At 32.2% G+C, this 17,601-nt stretch overlaps 1 protein-coding gene across 3 annotated transcripts in view; it reads left to right on the top strand.

Moving 5' to 3' along the window:
• Shal (Potassium voltage-gated channel protein Shal) overlaps positions 1-14,916 on the top strand; it is a 92,444-nt gene extending 77,528 nt beyond the window's left edge. Inside the window, exons 2-6 of one of the 3 annotated variants that reach the window (XM_068768681.1) lie at positions 5,197-5,359; positions 6,868-7,056; positions 8,114-8,266; positions 12,509-12,625; positions 14,737-14,916. In XM_068768681.1, the coding sequence (XP_068624782.1) occupies positions 5,197-5,359; positions 6,868-7,056; positions 8,114-8,266; positions 12,509-12,625; positions 14,737-14,835 (721 nt within the window). In that variant the 3' untranslated portion in view covers positions 14,836-14,916. The remainder of the gene's footprint in view (positions 1-5,196; positions 5,360-6,867; positions 7,057-8,113; positions 8,267-12,508; positions 12,626-14,736) is intronic. The other 2 variants (XM_068768683.1, XM_068768684.1) reach the window with 2 other exon arrangements.
• The last annotated feature ends 2,685 nt before the right edge of the window (positions 14,917-17,601 follow it).

A 17,601-nucleotide genomic window follows, 5' to 3' on the forward strand; every position in this document is an offset into this window, starting at 1 on the left:
TAAAGGTTCATGAAACGAGTGAATGCCTTCACGGGGTCACCCTGAAACCTTGAACCATGCGTGACACACGCGTCATAGCGAAATTGCATGTGACGGCTAAAAATATCGCACAATGAACCCTATGACTGTTCTGCCAAGAGTTTACGACTGAAAAATTCTTCTGCTTGTAGTCGTTGGTCCCTGGTATTATCTCCTCCCTTCTTGTACTTGAATCGAATAAGTTACAACGTTAATTAAGAAAAGGACCAATATTTAGCCACTTCCGCACATGCATACTCCGAGAGTAATTTGGCGGTGGCGGTTGTGTGATTCGCATTGTTTGCCGCATACGCATTTATCAGCGGGCTGGCGGGTGGTGCACTTTGTTGCACGACTACCACTGCATGTGCGGAAGTGGCTAAATATTGGTCCTTTTCTTACTTAGGATGGACTTCCGCGAGGTAACGCCTGATTCCATTAAATATTACAACGTTAAGTTAGGTTACTGTTTGTGTGTTTGACTCTGTATATTACTTTTGCTATTGCGATATTAAATATGTTTCAGGCGTGATCGAACCAGCGAATTGGGCTGTGATGTCGTAGTCGATGTTCATGTTCATCGTTTAATATAGGAAACAGACATAAAAAGGTTGTTTTTTCTTTTCAACATGGATGATGGATGTCCACCTATCCCAAAGATTGACACGATGACCCTTCCTATGCATCCATCTAGTGGTGGGACTACCCACGCTGCGTTTACTAACTCGTGATCGCCTCTAAAACCTTTCAGCCCCAACAGCCTTTTGTTATACGACCGATATGCCCTACCCATTACCACTTCATGCATTATTCGAGCTACGTATATAACACATGATTTTAAATATACAAAGTAACGTGTTTATTTCCATCGAACAAATTACATATTAAAATCAAAATTAATGTATTACTATTACTAAATACGGTTTTTTTTGGGTGATGGAATTTTTTATCTTCTTTGCTAGACAAGTTGTGTTACTGCAAGGTATAAAACTTTATAATACAGTAATGACAACTTTACTTATATTTATTAACTAAACAAGAGTGTGAATGGCAAAAAATCACGTTTATTTATGGTATTTATTTATTCAATAACATAGCATTATTATAATTATAATTATATTTTCTGATAATAATTTAAATTACTATGGATCACAATTGTACCAAAAATATGGGATGCTTCCTGAAATAAAAACAAATTTATTTATTTCATTATTTATGTTAACACTGGCAGGTTAAAAAGGTAGGTATAGTTTTTAAACGGTTTTGTTTATTTTGACCCGTAAGGATTTTGTTTATTTGGGTCAAAATTAGAAATGGAAATTTAAGCACCTTCCTGTTGTCAGATTGATCCGAAATTTGGTACACACATTTAATTTAGATGACAATACAATATAATAAAATCAATAACATTATAAATCTAAGATGGCCGCCGATACAAAATGGCGGATTACGTATTTTTCCTTAACCTCTTAATATGGGTATCAAATGAAAGGGCTACACTAGTAAAACACGATGATTATGTCAAAATTTAAAATTCAAGATGGACGCCGTTCCAATATGGCGGACTAGGTACATATTTTTCCACAATCACTACAATATGGGTATCAATAAACCGTTTAACTTAAAAGTTTTTTAAATGTTTTTATTAATATCAAACAAAATATAAAACCACGTCAGAGAACTAAAGATATTCACGTTGCAGTTAAAGCAAGGATAGTCTATATCAAAAGTCTAAACAACCGATTCGTGTACAGCGCTAACCGCTGTTGAATTTGTTTTACTTGGCGCTGTTGTTCGACAATGCTTACTGAATGTTACAAACTTACTACACTGTTTATTTATTCAGCGAACGATCAACGTATATATTTATAGTATATATATATACCCTTTGTTAGTTTGAAAATAGAAAAGTAATACCCTCGTAATGTTCCACTCAAGTTATATTTTTGAAAGCTCTAGAGCAGTGTACCCCAAACTTTTTTGTGTCGTAGACATCTTGCCATGTTTCTTCGTGTTGGGTAGACCCCCTACTTACCTGAGTTTAGTGTTAAAAACTTAAAGTAAAAACACGTGTTAATTTATACATTTATTAATCAAATTTAAATTAAAACTACTCAAAATAGAATTTTGTATCTGTTATGTAAAATATACGTAACATTAATTAAACTATAAATAAAATAACATAAGCAATAATTTTTTTTTACTTCATAGGTACTTTTATAAATAATGTAAATGTTTTGATATTATAAGATAATATGATGTAAGTAAATAGGTACTATCAGTGTATGTGTTGAGATCCACTATCGTGGACCGCCATTTTCATTTCATGGACCCCCAAATTTTTTTCGCTGACGTAGACCCCTTGCAGGTTGTGATAGACCCCTAGGGGTCGATATAGACCACTTTGGGAATCACTGGTCTAGAGACAGACGTTTAAGTTTGCGCATCACAGCATTCCACGGACAACGATGTTCGTCGGTATTTTTCCTCAACATACACTCTCGGACTCCATAATATTGACACTGAAAATTTACACGTATCTTATATAATCACTTTATTAATTAATTTAATAATAAATAACAGTGGTGCAATCTCTGAATTGACGTTCCTCGATCTGGGGAAAATATAACGAAACAGAGCTACACCCTGTACCTAACTCACTCCCAAGCAAGTCCTTATTAGCCAAAGCTACGGTACAGAGACACACTCATGGTTGCTCACCATCCACGAGGGTTAGGGGCTATATGCAAAGCGGTCATTTTAGTCAAAGAGACACCTTCGGGCTGTATAACAGTGTCCGTGCGGTGGTAGCAATATCATGTCACATGAACTCGTGCATGTATTACATGTATAAGACTTGAGATGCGATCGCAAGGTTTATTATGTGGCGAATACGGCAATCGGCGCAAAGATACTGGCGCACAACCTGAGGATGGTGATAAGGAGTAGGGATAAGGAAGTGGTCGCACGAAACGTAATCTAAAAAACTGTACATTGTTATGGCCTTGTAAAATAGATAAAGAGAATCAGTAACACTTTCTGAGATATTAAATGTATGTAAAAACCAAGGCACGGGCACTAATGACTGGAATACAGATTATAATAAATACATTTAAAAAACTTTTAAGTTAAACGGTTTTTTGATACCCAAATTTTGTCGTTTGTGGAAAAATATATACCTAGTCTACCATATTGGAAAGGCGTCCATCTTGAATTTTAAATTTTGACATAATCATCGTATTTTACTAGTGTAGTCCTTTCATTTGATACCCATATTGAGGGGGTTAAGAAAAAATATGTAAACCGCCATTTTGTATCGGCGGCCATCTTAGATTTATAATGTTATTGATTTTATTATATTGTATGCATCTAAATTAAATGTGTGTACCAAATTTCAGATCAATCTGACAACGGGAAGGTGCTTAAATTTCAATTTCTAATTTTGACCCAAATAAATAAATTCCGTACGGGACGAACTAAATAAAACCGTTTAAAAAAAGAGAACGTGAGGAGTAGAAAGTTATCGATCTTTATTGATATAAAATACTTGTATCAAGTAAACCGCATGGTTGTACCATATGGAGCGTTTTTACTGAATACGATACAATTTACACGGTGCTGTTATTACACGTTTTCGTTTTTACACGGTTATCGAAATAAGTTATTTTCGGTTTTTATCGCACTCTACTAAATGCTACTGTGATTGAACACGTGTGCTGTGTACACATTTCACGGGAAATCCCGAGCTTATGTGCTGACATGGCTCAATATGAAGAAGTTTACAAAGATCTTACAAAAAATTCAAAGCAATTGTTAATAACCGATTTTATTACTGTACTATATGTGATTACATTAAAATACGCAGTTTAAAAAATTATAAACTCCATTATGAACTCTGAATTTAATATATATATATATAAAGAATTCCAACTTACTTTTACTTAAAAGAGACTTCGTTCATAAGTTTATTTCGTGAAGAACGGACAAAAACTTAGCAAGAGGCATTAAACATTTATACGTATTTCTTGAGAGAAATGGCATAGTTTAAGTTAACTCCTTCCTTTCTTAACCCTCTCGTGTGACCTAGAAACCTACTTTATGCAAAGAGTTAGTTAGGACCATTTTACGTAACCAAATATTTAAATCGTGACGTTTTATAACGTGAATTATTTTATAGCTTTGTGAAAGTTTTGTAACAAAATTATTTACAGTACCTGACGATAAATATTGCACATCGTCCTTAGGAAAGAGACAATCGGATAATTTCGGCTTCGGGGAGCACTATCTCTGTCCCACATTACCCGTGTGATGTTTTGTCAGTCGTATTTCGCGCAACAGAGATAGTGCTCTACGAAGCCGTAACAAGCCGATTGTCTCTTTGCAAAAGTCGATGTGCAATATTTATCGCCTGGTACAGAATCCTATATTATATACGAGATCTTCGAAATAGATCTGTGAAATAAATTACCTTTTTATTTTAAGCGTTTTCAACTCATATATTACTATATATCATTAAGTTAAAAAAATATTGGTGAGAAAGTTTAATTATGGCGGAGCAAGTTATAAAACTAACAAGCCGTCAATAGTTAAAAATATTATTTTCTTATTAATACGCGAATATTATTATTAAGTTTATTTGTGGAGTAAAGATAAAATTACTTATAAGTTTTTATTTACTTATTACTTATAACTTCCTAAACTTACGTTATTTGTCCCTTTTGATTACATGCCCGTCAAGTCGATGTAATGTCCCGAGAAATATAAAAAGATTATTACGCTTCTAAACATTAAATACACACTTGTGACTATCCTACAAACATGTTTACATATATAAATATATATATATATATATATATATATATATATATATATATATATAAATATTTACACACATAAATGTATATATATTTATGTATATATATATATAAATGTATGTGTGTGTGCTAGTAAGTTATTCCTGGTCCAAGTTTTTAAATTCAGGGTACCAAGAAGTAATAAAAAAATAATTTAAAGAGTAGGCCAATGTATGTTTTTTTAGAAATCTTACAGGGGGAGAAGAATATACGTGGTTCGGAAGAGATAGTAAAATTATTATGCGTAAGAGTCGGCCTTTACTCCATGACACGATAAATAAAAATATAGCCCTTAAAAACAAATGATGAATATATCTTTTTTCAGGTACGGTGACATGGTACCTGGTACGATTGCCGGGAAGATAGTTGGAGGCGTGTGCTCTCTGTCCGGGGTGCTTGTGATAGCTCTGCCTGTGCCTGTCATCGTGTCCAACTTCTCCCGAATCTACCACCAGAATCAACGCGCTGATAAGAGAAAGGCGCAGAGGGTATGTCTCTACTAAATACATAACTTCCTGATTCCTTCCACTTTTTGTGGTCCTCTATTGTCATTCCCCCCTCTCCTTTTGGCCACTCGTCTAAAGTCATCGATCCTTTGGAGCCATACCTTTCGTCAAACGTGAAACGAGAAATCTACTCTAAAAATTTCTTCTGTATATATATATATATATATATATATATATATATATATATATATATTTATATATATATATATATATATATATATATATATATATTTATATATATATATATATATATATATATATATATGTGTGTGTGTATATATTTATATATATACATATATAGAGTAGGCCTGAGAATCGGTCGAAAATAAGATAAAAATAAGAAACTATTTTAAACCTCAAAGTCAATAGTTGGCAATTTTCTAAAGGAATGGATATGGTTTTTTTTAGTTTTAATATTGTTATTAACGATATATAGAATTTTAAGGTATTATTATTATTGGTATATTTCGTCGTTCACTGTACTTCTTGCCTCTAAAACTTAAAAATACCTCCAAATGCCTTCAACAAGTTACTTTTTATTATTATATATACCAGGGGAGGCCAAACTGCGGCTCGCGCGCCACATGCGGCTCTTTGAACGATTATTTTTGGCACCGATTCATTGTCGAATTATTTCAATATTTAAATTTATTATTTCAGCTCTTGGGAAATCGAAACAAATTACTGGTGTGAATAATAATATTTATTATTCCACCATAAAATTAACTAACCGACGTCTTGAGTATTATTAGGAGCTCTGTCATATCTAAATTCAATACATATGTTGTATTTTCGTTTAAACAATTACAATAAATATGACTTTTGTAAAAAAAATATTCTTTTGTGTTTTAAATGCGTACTCTATTACGGCTCGCAAAAAATTTCAAATTTCGAAAAATCGCTCGAACTATCAAAGTGCTTGGCCACCCATGATATATATCCTAGAAAAAAAATTTAGTTTGTTGGACAAGGTAGTTAATTAAAAAATATCTATCTTGTACATATCAATAGATTTCCTTACCGAAACCTATAAAAGAAGGTTCGATAGGTTACTTCAGTGAAACCGTAACTATAAGAACATGTCACCTAACACTTTTGTGTCACATCGATATATGACCAGTGTTATTTCAGTACAAAGGCTAGAACACATTAGAGCTAAAAACGACGATAAACGAAGAGTAACTAAGCTTAGGCATAGTTTACACACCACGCGATAATATTTATTTTCGCGTGCGATTTAAATACTGCGTTATTTCTAGGGATCGGGGTCAGGTAGTGTATATATATATATATATAAGTATTCAATATACTCTGTGTTTGGCACTAATCGGTGTAACATAACTTGATTTAATCTGTTTTTACCTTCATGTTTAGTAATTATCTTATCTGTGCACCCATCTGGGCTGAACTGAATGAATATAAGGTATAAAGTGTGAAAAGAACGAACAAATAAATTTCATATGTTAATTATTCTTCTTGATAAATTCTAGAAAGCGCGCCTCGCCCGCATCAGGATCGCGAAGGCATCTTCTGGAGCAGCGTTCGTGTCAAAGAAGAAAGCTGCGGAGGCCAGGCTCGCTGCGCAGGAGTCAGGCGTGGAACTGGACGATGCTGGACGTGATGAAGACATTTTCGAATTGCAGCACCACCATCTGCTGCGGTGCTTGGAGCGCACTACTGTGAGTACGGCATTACGTCTCTCACTAAGATGACGCGTTACTTTTCATTTATAATGGTCCTTTTTAAGGACCTCTTGTTCATATTTAATGGAATCAGGCGTTACCTCGCGGAAGCCCATCCTAAGTACACTGTGTTTGGCACTAATCGGTGTAACATAACTCCTGAAGATGCCCCGTGCAGGGGTGAAACACGTGTTGAGTAATTTGGCGGTGGCGGTTGTGTGATTCGCATTGTTTGCCGCATACGCATTTATCAGCGGGCTGGCGGGCGGTGCACTTTATTGCACGACTACCACTGCATGTGCGGAAGTGGCTAAATATTGGTCCTTTTCTGACCTCTTGTTCTATCAGTAATTAATTAATGAGAAAATCATAGAAACCTATTAGTGAAGGTTTATAATCAGCATTGAATGTATACCTTCTCCGTCTATAACAATCGTTTATTCATTAGAAATTAATAATACATATTCTGGCCATAAATACCGTTATAATAAAAAATAAACAAAATGTTACTTTTAAATTTGGAACCTGCCTTTTTTACGACAGTTCATTGTGTTGTCTTATTTTCGCGCCAATATATTGTAAATGTATTTTATGATGTTAATACGAAATGAGGCGATAAAGAGAACCGAATCGCCGTCGCTGGATAATTTTTAAATCCCTGCATACGCTTGATCTTATTCAAAAATTTGTATATCGGGATAAACGAAAAGATAGTATTTATGCTGAAAATTCTATTCAAGTTTTTCAACTAGTGAAAAAAGTACAACATGGGTATTATTCTAGACTTCTGTCATCGTTTGGTGGTTTTTTAATTCTAATTTGTATCTCTAAATTATTATTTTTATTTATGTAACAAAATAGTTTAAAAAGCAACTTAAGTAAGTTAGAACTAACACAAGCAAACACTGTGATTCTCAAAAACGAGAACAAGAAAGATAGAAAATTATTGTAATTGTAACAAATAAAAATAACACAACAAAAAACGTGGTGCATTGATACTTTTACAACTATTAAAAATCTTACGTTTTAAATGAATCTTGTAAATTATAACCAGGATCGTGAGTTCGTGGAAATGGAGAATCCATATAACGGTGCTGCAAAGCGACCTGGTTCACCTTCACCCTTGGCGTCCCCTGCTCATTCAGGTCGAGCACCGGCGTTGCTCGCTTGCTGCGCTCGTTGCGGATGCTGTCCACAGAAATACCAGGTAACTAGATCCTTTTAATAACTTCTCTTCTAAAATACACGCTTACTAATTTATCTTGATGTAATTTGAACATTTTCAATATAGACGTAAAATGTTCCATCAGTATGTTCCGGATGTTTATTGTTCCATTAGAATTTGATATTTTGTAGTAATATGTTACAATTTTACATTATTGTTTTAGTAAACGCATTAAAAAATTAGATATAGATATAATTGAATATTAATCATGTGTTTTAAATACATTATACACTCAAAAAACGACAATTCACACAGACGTATTTTATTTATTTTAATTAATTTTAAGATTTATTCTCCTTGAAGCTTTTACAATAACTGTTAATATCTTTAGATTTGCATAAATTAATTTTAACTAGACGCATTGAAAGATAATTAAATATTTTCTTTACACTAATGAGACTTGATTTAAAATCTAATAGGTTTTATTTTACAAGTAATATTAAGTTTAATTGGTATAGTGTATTATGTTGTACAATTTACAAAATCAAAACTGGAAATTTATTTCATGTAGATATGATAACTAATTTTCTAGAATACAGCGATGTAAAAGAACACGAAAGCATCTATAGGCCATTCGCGTTAAGATTACAGTATATCAATTGACACTTGCACTCGAAAGTATTACCTTCAAGTTATTACTGTAAGATTGAATTTAAATTAGTAATGTTTTTTTTGTATTAATTATGACGAGGATAAGTCAGCGGACAATTATTAACTGGGTTCTTAACGCGAATGAACTATAACTTTGTTTGGGGAGTACCCGTAATTTAAATAAAGTAATTCGCGATGGTGTTTAAAGAATACAAGAAGGATAGATATTCCTTCCTAACAATCTATATCGGCTTATATAGAACTAACTAGTTATTGCAATAAACTACTCATATGGTAGACCAAATGCATGTAGATCTGAAAACAAGATTAGATCTACAAATTTAGACAAAAGGTATGTATGTAACAAGAATCTAAAGTACACTTCATGTAAATTCAAAGATAAATAAAGATATATAGTTGTCGATTTATCACAAATTTAACTACACCCCACCATATCAATCTGATATTAGATTCATAAACTACTAATGTCAGTATTGCATTTTAAACGGTGTACATTTAAAATACACTAGTCTCTTAAATAAGCTTCACTGTGTTATCTAAAACAGTGATAGTTACTAAACTACATGAAAGGCATGGAAAATAAGTTGCTAGTATCATAGACTGATATTTTAAACGATGATATTGGTTAAAAGTTACAAATGAAGTATGGAATTCAGAGAAAGATAGAAAAATAATGGAGGTAGAAAATGAGTGACTTGTAAGATATAACAGTGTTTCATAGGATAATGCTGATAAAAGAGGTTACAGTAAAACTATTAATATTAAGTTAGATATACAATGTGCTGTGATAATATATACTAATGCATTACACGATTGTGTTATTAAAAATGATACACGTTCTAATGTTTTTAACAAAGGTAGTAAAACTATAAATGATAGTAGATAGAAAATAAATCAAAATATCTTTAATCAAGGAAGCATTTACACTCGCTTTTAAATCGTCGATAATTTTAATAATAAATTATAAGCAGTAAGCTAGTACCGGCTTGGAACGCAGATCTGCTAACAGCTGGACAGAAACTCAACAGAACTCAACAAATTTTTATGTGTACATTATAATATAATTCATGAAAATAACAAATCAAGTTCAATACATTTCGATCGACTAAAATAATTTGAGTGCTATGATAAGGTTTACTTCTTAATATACTTTTAATTTTAGATATAAAATTTAAAAAAAGAAGGTCTGAGATATCTTGTGATTGTATAGACAGTAACAAGTATAATATCATGTGTTAATGTTTTACAAAATGGTGTTGTTAAAATGGACTATGATAAGAAAGAAGGTAAAAAGGAAATCAGCGACAAGAATGATAAATTAATGTTTTGCATGACAGAATCGTCGACGTTCAGTGCGCTGCATCAGTCCAATCGGGCTATCTGTTCGCCCGCGTCGAGAGGTACAATCCCCTTACAGCACCGATACGTCAGATAAACTGTCTTTAAGATTATTTCTATGGCCAATACTCTATCATCACTGATCGGAATTGTTGGAGCGGTTTTTTTGGAATGGAATTCTCTAGAATCTTATTTTGTCTTGTATTTTTTAATGGTCCCCGTTTTTGAGGTATCTCGTTACTCGTACCTTTCTTTCTTCACAATTTCATTTTTCTCTTTCCTTGCATCATTCACATTTCCTTTGATTCATTCCTTTCTAATATTCTTTCACATATCACCCTTCTTCCCTGACCTACATTCTTGCTTACATTTGTATTTAATTTTAATTTGTTTTCAGTACTACAATTTTTAACAACTTTACAGTAAATTAGTATTCACTTTGTTAAAAATTTTAGCAATATTAGAATTATAGCCACATATCATCTTAACACGGACCGGCAAGAAGCGTAGGATATCCATTGATAAGGTTGAGAGACTATCTTTTTAAGGTTGTTGAAAGACACTGGACCCAGGTACCTTCTATTCAGACTTACTGGAAATCTCTGGAGGAGGCCTATGATTGACAGTGAAAGCCTTATTAGTTAGCCGAAAATTATTTAGTAATTTCGACAACTGTTTTTGCTAAGTGAATGGTCCAATCTCCATGTTACCTTTGATATTGCCTGAATTTCTAAGTTATTTTATAATGGATTTATTTAAAATTAAACAAATTATCTAATCATATATAGCTGAGTATTCTTTGAGACTATCATCATGGACTCCTTCTGTGAATTCTTCTTCATCATTTTTTATCTAATACAAAACCAGTATTTAATTTAATTACCTAGAGTTTATGTAATTTAATTTTAAAATCTTACAATTTCGGAGTTTTTGTTCTTTAATCACGCGATATCCGAGTCCGCGCTAAGTTTGATGGAGCCATAAAAGCTATAAAAGTCAACAACGTCACCGAAACTTGTATGTTCGACGATTTCCTCAGTTTTTCATTGTTCTGAATTTGGAACATTTCAGTTTATTTTACTTACAAATAGCGGCGATTTTTACAATAGGTTTATAATTAAATTCCACTCTGATACCTATGTAAATCTGTATGTTTGTGAGCATAGCTCACACAGGTGACTTTCTCTCTGTCTGTCAACTGAATAACATTGTCTTTTCGGCTTTGTATTATTAATTCTACTCTGTAAGTTACATAACGCTTTCTAAATTCAAAATAAAATGGATTATCTTTCGTACTTCCGCGGTGGAGAATGTATGGTTGCCCAAGAGCAGCATAGGTCATCCACAAGATAAATAGACGTCATTGTTAAGATCATCGGAAAACGCTAAATATAGGCCAGTTTCAAACGGTCTTATTAGAAATCTATAGGGAAAGACTATGCCCAGTAGTGGACATCCAATGATGATGAATGATGATATCTATGATGATATGTTAGATATTTGTTCGTAAATCGCTCCAACTATTCTGATTATTGTCTATAAATGTAGGCAATTGCCTACATATCCACCAAGTTCAGACTTTTGGGACACCCTATTAATGGCCATAGAAATCTATCTCGATCAGCATACGTATTTGTTCTCCCTGTTGTTGCTTCGCAAGTGTAGCGAGGTGTCGCTAGCCTGCATACCCCGTGCTTAAGGCGATGATACTTGGGACCAGCGCTTGCGCCCTACTTTTACTATGGTGCTACCACATTGTCTCACGAGAATTTCGATATTGACTTGGGCACCAATTGTTATGCTATCGCTATTGCCCTGTACACGTAATCACACCTCAAGGATTTAACCCGTATATATGATATGTTTATTGTATAAGCCACTGTAATTGTTTCGCTCTATACGGTGTTGGTAAGTATATTATAATCAAATTATTTATGAATTTTTACTTGATCCCTTTTATTTATATGAAATATTTCAAGAATCCCCCTGTATATGTGAACGTCAGGTAAATCATTATACTATCACATCCTATATATCGTAGTTATGAAGTTATATTCCATCACATAAGTTTCGCTAGTTATTTTAATACTCTACTTGTTTGCATTAAATAATTTATTTTATTCATTTAAATTTACACTATACAGTCTGACATACGTATATATGTAATATATATTCTTAATTTGAAAACATTTAGGAATAAATGATCGAAAAAATGAGGGCGGAAAATATGTTATTACATTTAACGAATATTCGGTATCCAATTGGCTCTAACAGGTCCTGCTATTAGATCCGAGTAGGAAAGGACGTTCGAGAGGAAATCGCCGATACACGTCGACCTCCAGACCCTCGGACACGTCTGTGTCGGCCACGCCCAGCGAAGATCCCTTACCAGTACGTCCCCCCGACTTACCACACATCGATATCTTAAACTTAACGTCAAATTTCTATATAACTTCTTCGTTATAAAACAGTATTTGCTATGTGCACTAAGATCTAATCTCATCCATATTAATTTAGCCTATTCGCGTTAAGAAAATAGCGACTCATCGTTATCAAACAGCCACGCCTTGACTGATTACATCACAATATAATATACGTATTTTCTAGTTTTCTTTTATTACTCTATGCAAAATTTCTAATTTACTGTGAAATAATTGGTCAAACCGTGTGACTAGGCAAAGTGAAAACGACGAGTAACTATTTTCTTAACGCGAATGCTCTATAACTAAAAGTATAACTATAGGTCATCCGCGTTAAGAGTTAAATTTTCGTTTAAATTAATATGCAAGTGTACTTACTAAAAATGTAGTTGCGGAATAGATTTTATTTAGTAAACGAAAATATTTTAAATATTGTAACAGTAGTTTTTGTAGCAAATATTGTTTTTGACGATATATTTTTAATGATATTCGATGTATGGTAACAATCGGTGGTGTAAGAAAAGATTTATCAAAGCTTTTAATGTATGCAGGGTGTTGGCTGCAGAACGATGTTGCTTTAAAATTAATGTTAAACTTTTGTGTCTATACTAGCTTGCTGTTAGTCTCTGTTGCAAGACTGTCTATCGCATATCGTGAAATGTATATTGTATACGTTTATGTGTTATATATAAGTATTATTATCAATAATGTCAACGAATCACGTTATTCGCGTGTCATATATTTATATCAGGCAAAATATATATAATATATCTTTTAATCAGCCAATAAAGTGATTCAAACAGTAGATCCTGGAGTGTATGTTATTCTATTTTTTAATATATTTGATGTTATATGTACATATTACTATATATACGTAACGCCAACACACTGCACACATATAATTGGCAGACGTTATTGTCAGTCCTTGAAGTTATGTCTTTTTTTGGAACTATTAACGTCCTTGCAGACCTCAAATTTTACAGATATAAGTGACTATATACACACAGTGACATTTAAAGACATTGAACAGTGCATTAAAAGGTTTTATTCACAGGCCACATGCCTGATTGAGGAATATCAGCGCTCTGATGGGTCTACAATATATGTTTGTTACGAATTGGCATGCTTATCGCACGCAATATTACTTTACATTTGCTACTTGGCTCCACTTTACATCTACACCGTATTCCTGTTTCACATCACTATCTACGTCAGTGTATTGTATTGTATTGTACCCATTTGGGGTCTCAGTCGCTTTCGTGTCAGTGCTTGTGCTATTGAAGGACAAGCAGTCTTTATATATGTAGATAGAAGTGTTATTTGTGTAATACAGGTTTAACATACATGAATCAAATTATTATTTTTTAAATTCATTTTCTTAATTTCAATTCATACTTCCAAAGAAATTTTAACATATACTATCTATTTTTATTAAAAAAAACTAGTCATACAAAGAGATGTAATTGCGTATTTATCTTTGGTGTTTCCAAAAACTAATTTCTCTTTTCCTACGAAAAATATTTTTATGACATTACTGTGTTCCAGTTTGAAAGCGTACCTATAGACCATTCGCGTTAAGAAATTAGTAAACCGTCATTATCACTCAGCTTAGCTGCGCCTATTAATCAATTAGATCATTAGAAAGCCGTGATCTAATTGGTCAAGGGGTGAGGCTTAGCTCATGACGACGATGAGTCTCACTATTTTTTTAACGCGGAAGAACTATATTATAATTACTGATCTAATATGACGTACTTTATCAAATTTTGTACAGAATATGATATAGTAGCAGGAATTTGATTGGGTACGACGAAAAACTTTACGTATCCATGTATGTCTATATATGAATAGTTAAATTAGTTGTTTAAACAGTTTAATTTTCGACGTGTCAAATCATTTGACTGGTACTTTGTTATAAAACTGTACAAAATTACTTGTATTACATTCACATGTTCCTCTCTTACTTTTACAAATGTTAAAAAGTTAAGTTTTTTTAAACCAAAATAAATGACTGAGTAAGGTTATGTTTTATGTTAGTTAAAAGAAAAATAGTGTTTTAATTAATTACCTTTGATGTTGCAGCAAGCATGCGGCAAATACATCCCGGCAGGAGGAACTGTGCAAGGAAACCAGACCGGTGTTGCAATGGATGGAACGTATCTCGTGGAAGCATCCTTCTAGGATCCGACCACCAGCGCCCATGTGGAGAGCTATGTGTGAGAATAAATACAGACACGAAATGTGTCTAAAATAGTGATATAAACACTTATTTAATTCTGGACAATTTATTAATTCCATAAAAGGACAAACAGTGGATATCTAAGAATGTTCCTGGATATGAATAGTGGACGGTCATAACACAATACTGCCTAATATTAATATCAAAACTCGTTAGATTTTTGAGTGCGTTTCCAATGATGACATTTGTATGTGGTGAACAAATATCGTCATCGGAACTCGAATATCTTTGACGTCCTATTCGAGAACTATTATATTCGCTTAGTTATTAATTATAAAACAGTATTAATTAAGGATTTTAATTATGTAAGAAAGCTCGTCTTGAAATCGATTTAAATCATATATCTCTACGGGCATTTGACATAGTTAGATAAAAGACAAAATATTTACAAATCTCTTTGTAGTCAATAGTTTATGTCATATCAACATTAGGTCTTTTAGTATCAGATAAAAGAAATATTTAAATATCTTCATGTGGACAATCCATTGTGCGTTATAAAGTAAAACCCTTCCCTTTGTTCCCTTTGTCAACCATTAGTGTAATAGTGCCTTTGTGATACAAACAAAAATAGTCTTGTTACTCCGTGTTAGTGAAGTTTAGATGTTAGATAAATGTCTATTAAAATTTTGGAGTGTGATCTCGAAAGGATTTCGGTGATGTGAAAGAAATGTTACTATCAAAATTCTTGGATAATGTTTTGGCCAATGTACGATGGTGTTGTAGATATAATAGAAAACATTTTCATGTGTAATATTGTTGTAAGAATTATTTACATGTGAATGGCGACATTAAACATTTGATATCGCGACGCACTTCGTTATATAAATAGATAGATGAATTTATGTGGTTAAATAGAGAATCTATTAATATGTTAATGATGTAAAGAATTTGTCAGTTTACTGTTTCGCCTGAAGTCAAAGGCGTCATAGAGTTTTAGATCGTGTAGCAAATAAGTTAATTTTGTAGTTATTTCTAAAAACCGAATTCTATGTGTCTCTTCCAATATGCCATTATATCTCTAAAGTCTTAAATGTCATAGAATACGTGTGAAAAATTAATATTCGGGTTTCTAGTCAACAATAATTCTATAATAATATTTCGTCATAATTTTTAATGTAATAATTAGGGTACGAAAAAATATTCTTGTCCTGTGATTCTAAGGCTGTAGCGGTCGATTTTTGTTATTTAAATTTATTTCAAGAATACATATTATATTCGAATTTTTAAATGATCGAATTATTATTTATTGTATTTAGATTTAAGTGACATATATGTGAAATTATTATGTCGAAATGTATGCACACAGATAAGGAATTTGTTATTATATGAACGTTTATTTATATTAATTTTATATAAATATATATGCTTGACATCGTCGGAATATTTGTTAAAAACTACTAAAAATTTATTTAAACGCATTTGTAAATTTTACTATTTTCATTGCTTAATATATTAATAGGTAATGTAAATTTCGTTACAATAGATTAAAAATAATTTATTAAAGATAATAAATAATATATGTCGCACTGGCCGCGAGGGAGGTTGCGATTTAAAAATATATTTCCAAATTTAAAAAAAAAAACGTGTTCTAGTAGATAGAGACGGTATGCGTATTTTAATCTGTCATAAAAATGCGTGTTGGACCAAAAGCAGGAATGTACCTTGTGTGCTGGCAGCGCCATTTTAGATTACCTGTCAAAATGAACAAAATAATTTTACAGTACATACACAAATTTACATTTACCTTATACCAGGGGTCGGTAACCTTTTTAGTCGAGAGAGCCAAAGTTACAATTTACACGATTTGAAAATTTTTAAATAGACACTATTTTTTCCGTGATTTTATACTATTTTCATGAGTATAGTTTTAAGATGACATAATCATCTATTTATTGTGAAAAATGTGTGTTTATTCAAACAAAAGCAGTATATTTTCACAAAAAATATATAACATATGTGGTTATATTATCAGAATACTATTGGACATTTACATACAGCACTATAGTTTTGAAAAGTTTGATTTAAATCGAATCATAAATTGTTTTAAGGTTGTAAATGTTCATTTTTCAGTTAACTTATTACTTAACTTTTAACCCATAATAGCCTGATTAACAAAAGTGATTTTTATTTTAATATTACTGTATTTGCTTGAGGGTCTAGATGAAGGGAAAAATAGATTTTTTTTTAATTTCGTTGGAAAGAATATTATACAACAGTAAAATTCGTACAGACATCTTATAAACAAAATTAATAGTAATGTGAACATTCGGTTTAAAAGATTGGTATCAAAATTGAAACTCTGGGCTATTAAGGGTGAAATATATTCCTGAAAGAGTACATTTAATTAATTATCACTATATAATATGTTTATATATTATTAATAATTGAATATGAAACGAATTAGTCGTATCTTCACATTCAAAGTTCGTGTCCAGAAAGCCGAGAGTTGCCGACCCCTGAACTCTATCCTTATCGTTTCACTAAACCACTGTACTTTATTATTTAAGTACAATCACAAACAAAATTTTTAAATATCTATAATTTATAAAGGTATCATCGTGAACAAAATTATAAAATTAATTGAAGATGAAAGTGTCAGTCAATCATTTCTATTTTTTATGAGTAAAAAATTACGAACAGCGAGATTCAATATTAAAACGGAATAAAATAATGTACTAAATGGGACATGAACTTAACAGTAGAGAAAG

Source organism: Battus philenor, unplaced genomic scaffold, assembly GCF_028537555.1.
Source record: "Battus philenor isolate CCGP_79_NKW_IND1 unplaced genomic scaffold, ilBatPhil1.0.hap1 SCAF_26, whole genome shotgun sequence".
NCBI classification, from domain to species: domain Eukaryota; kingdom Metazoa; phylum Arthropoda; class Insecta; order Lepidoptera; family Papilionidae; genus Battus; species Battus philenor.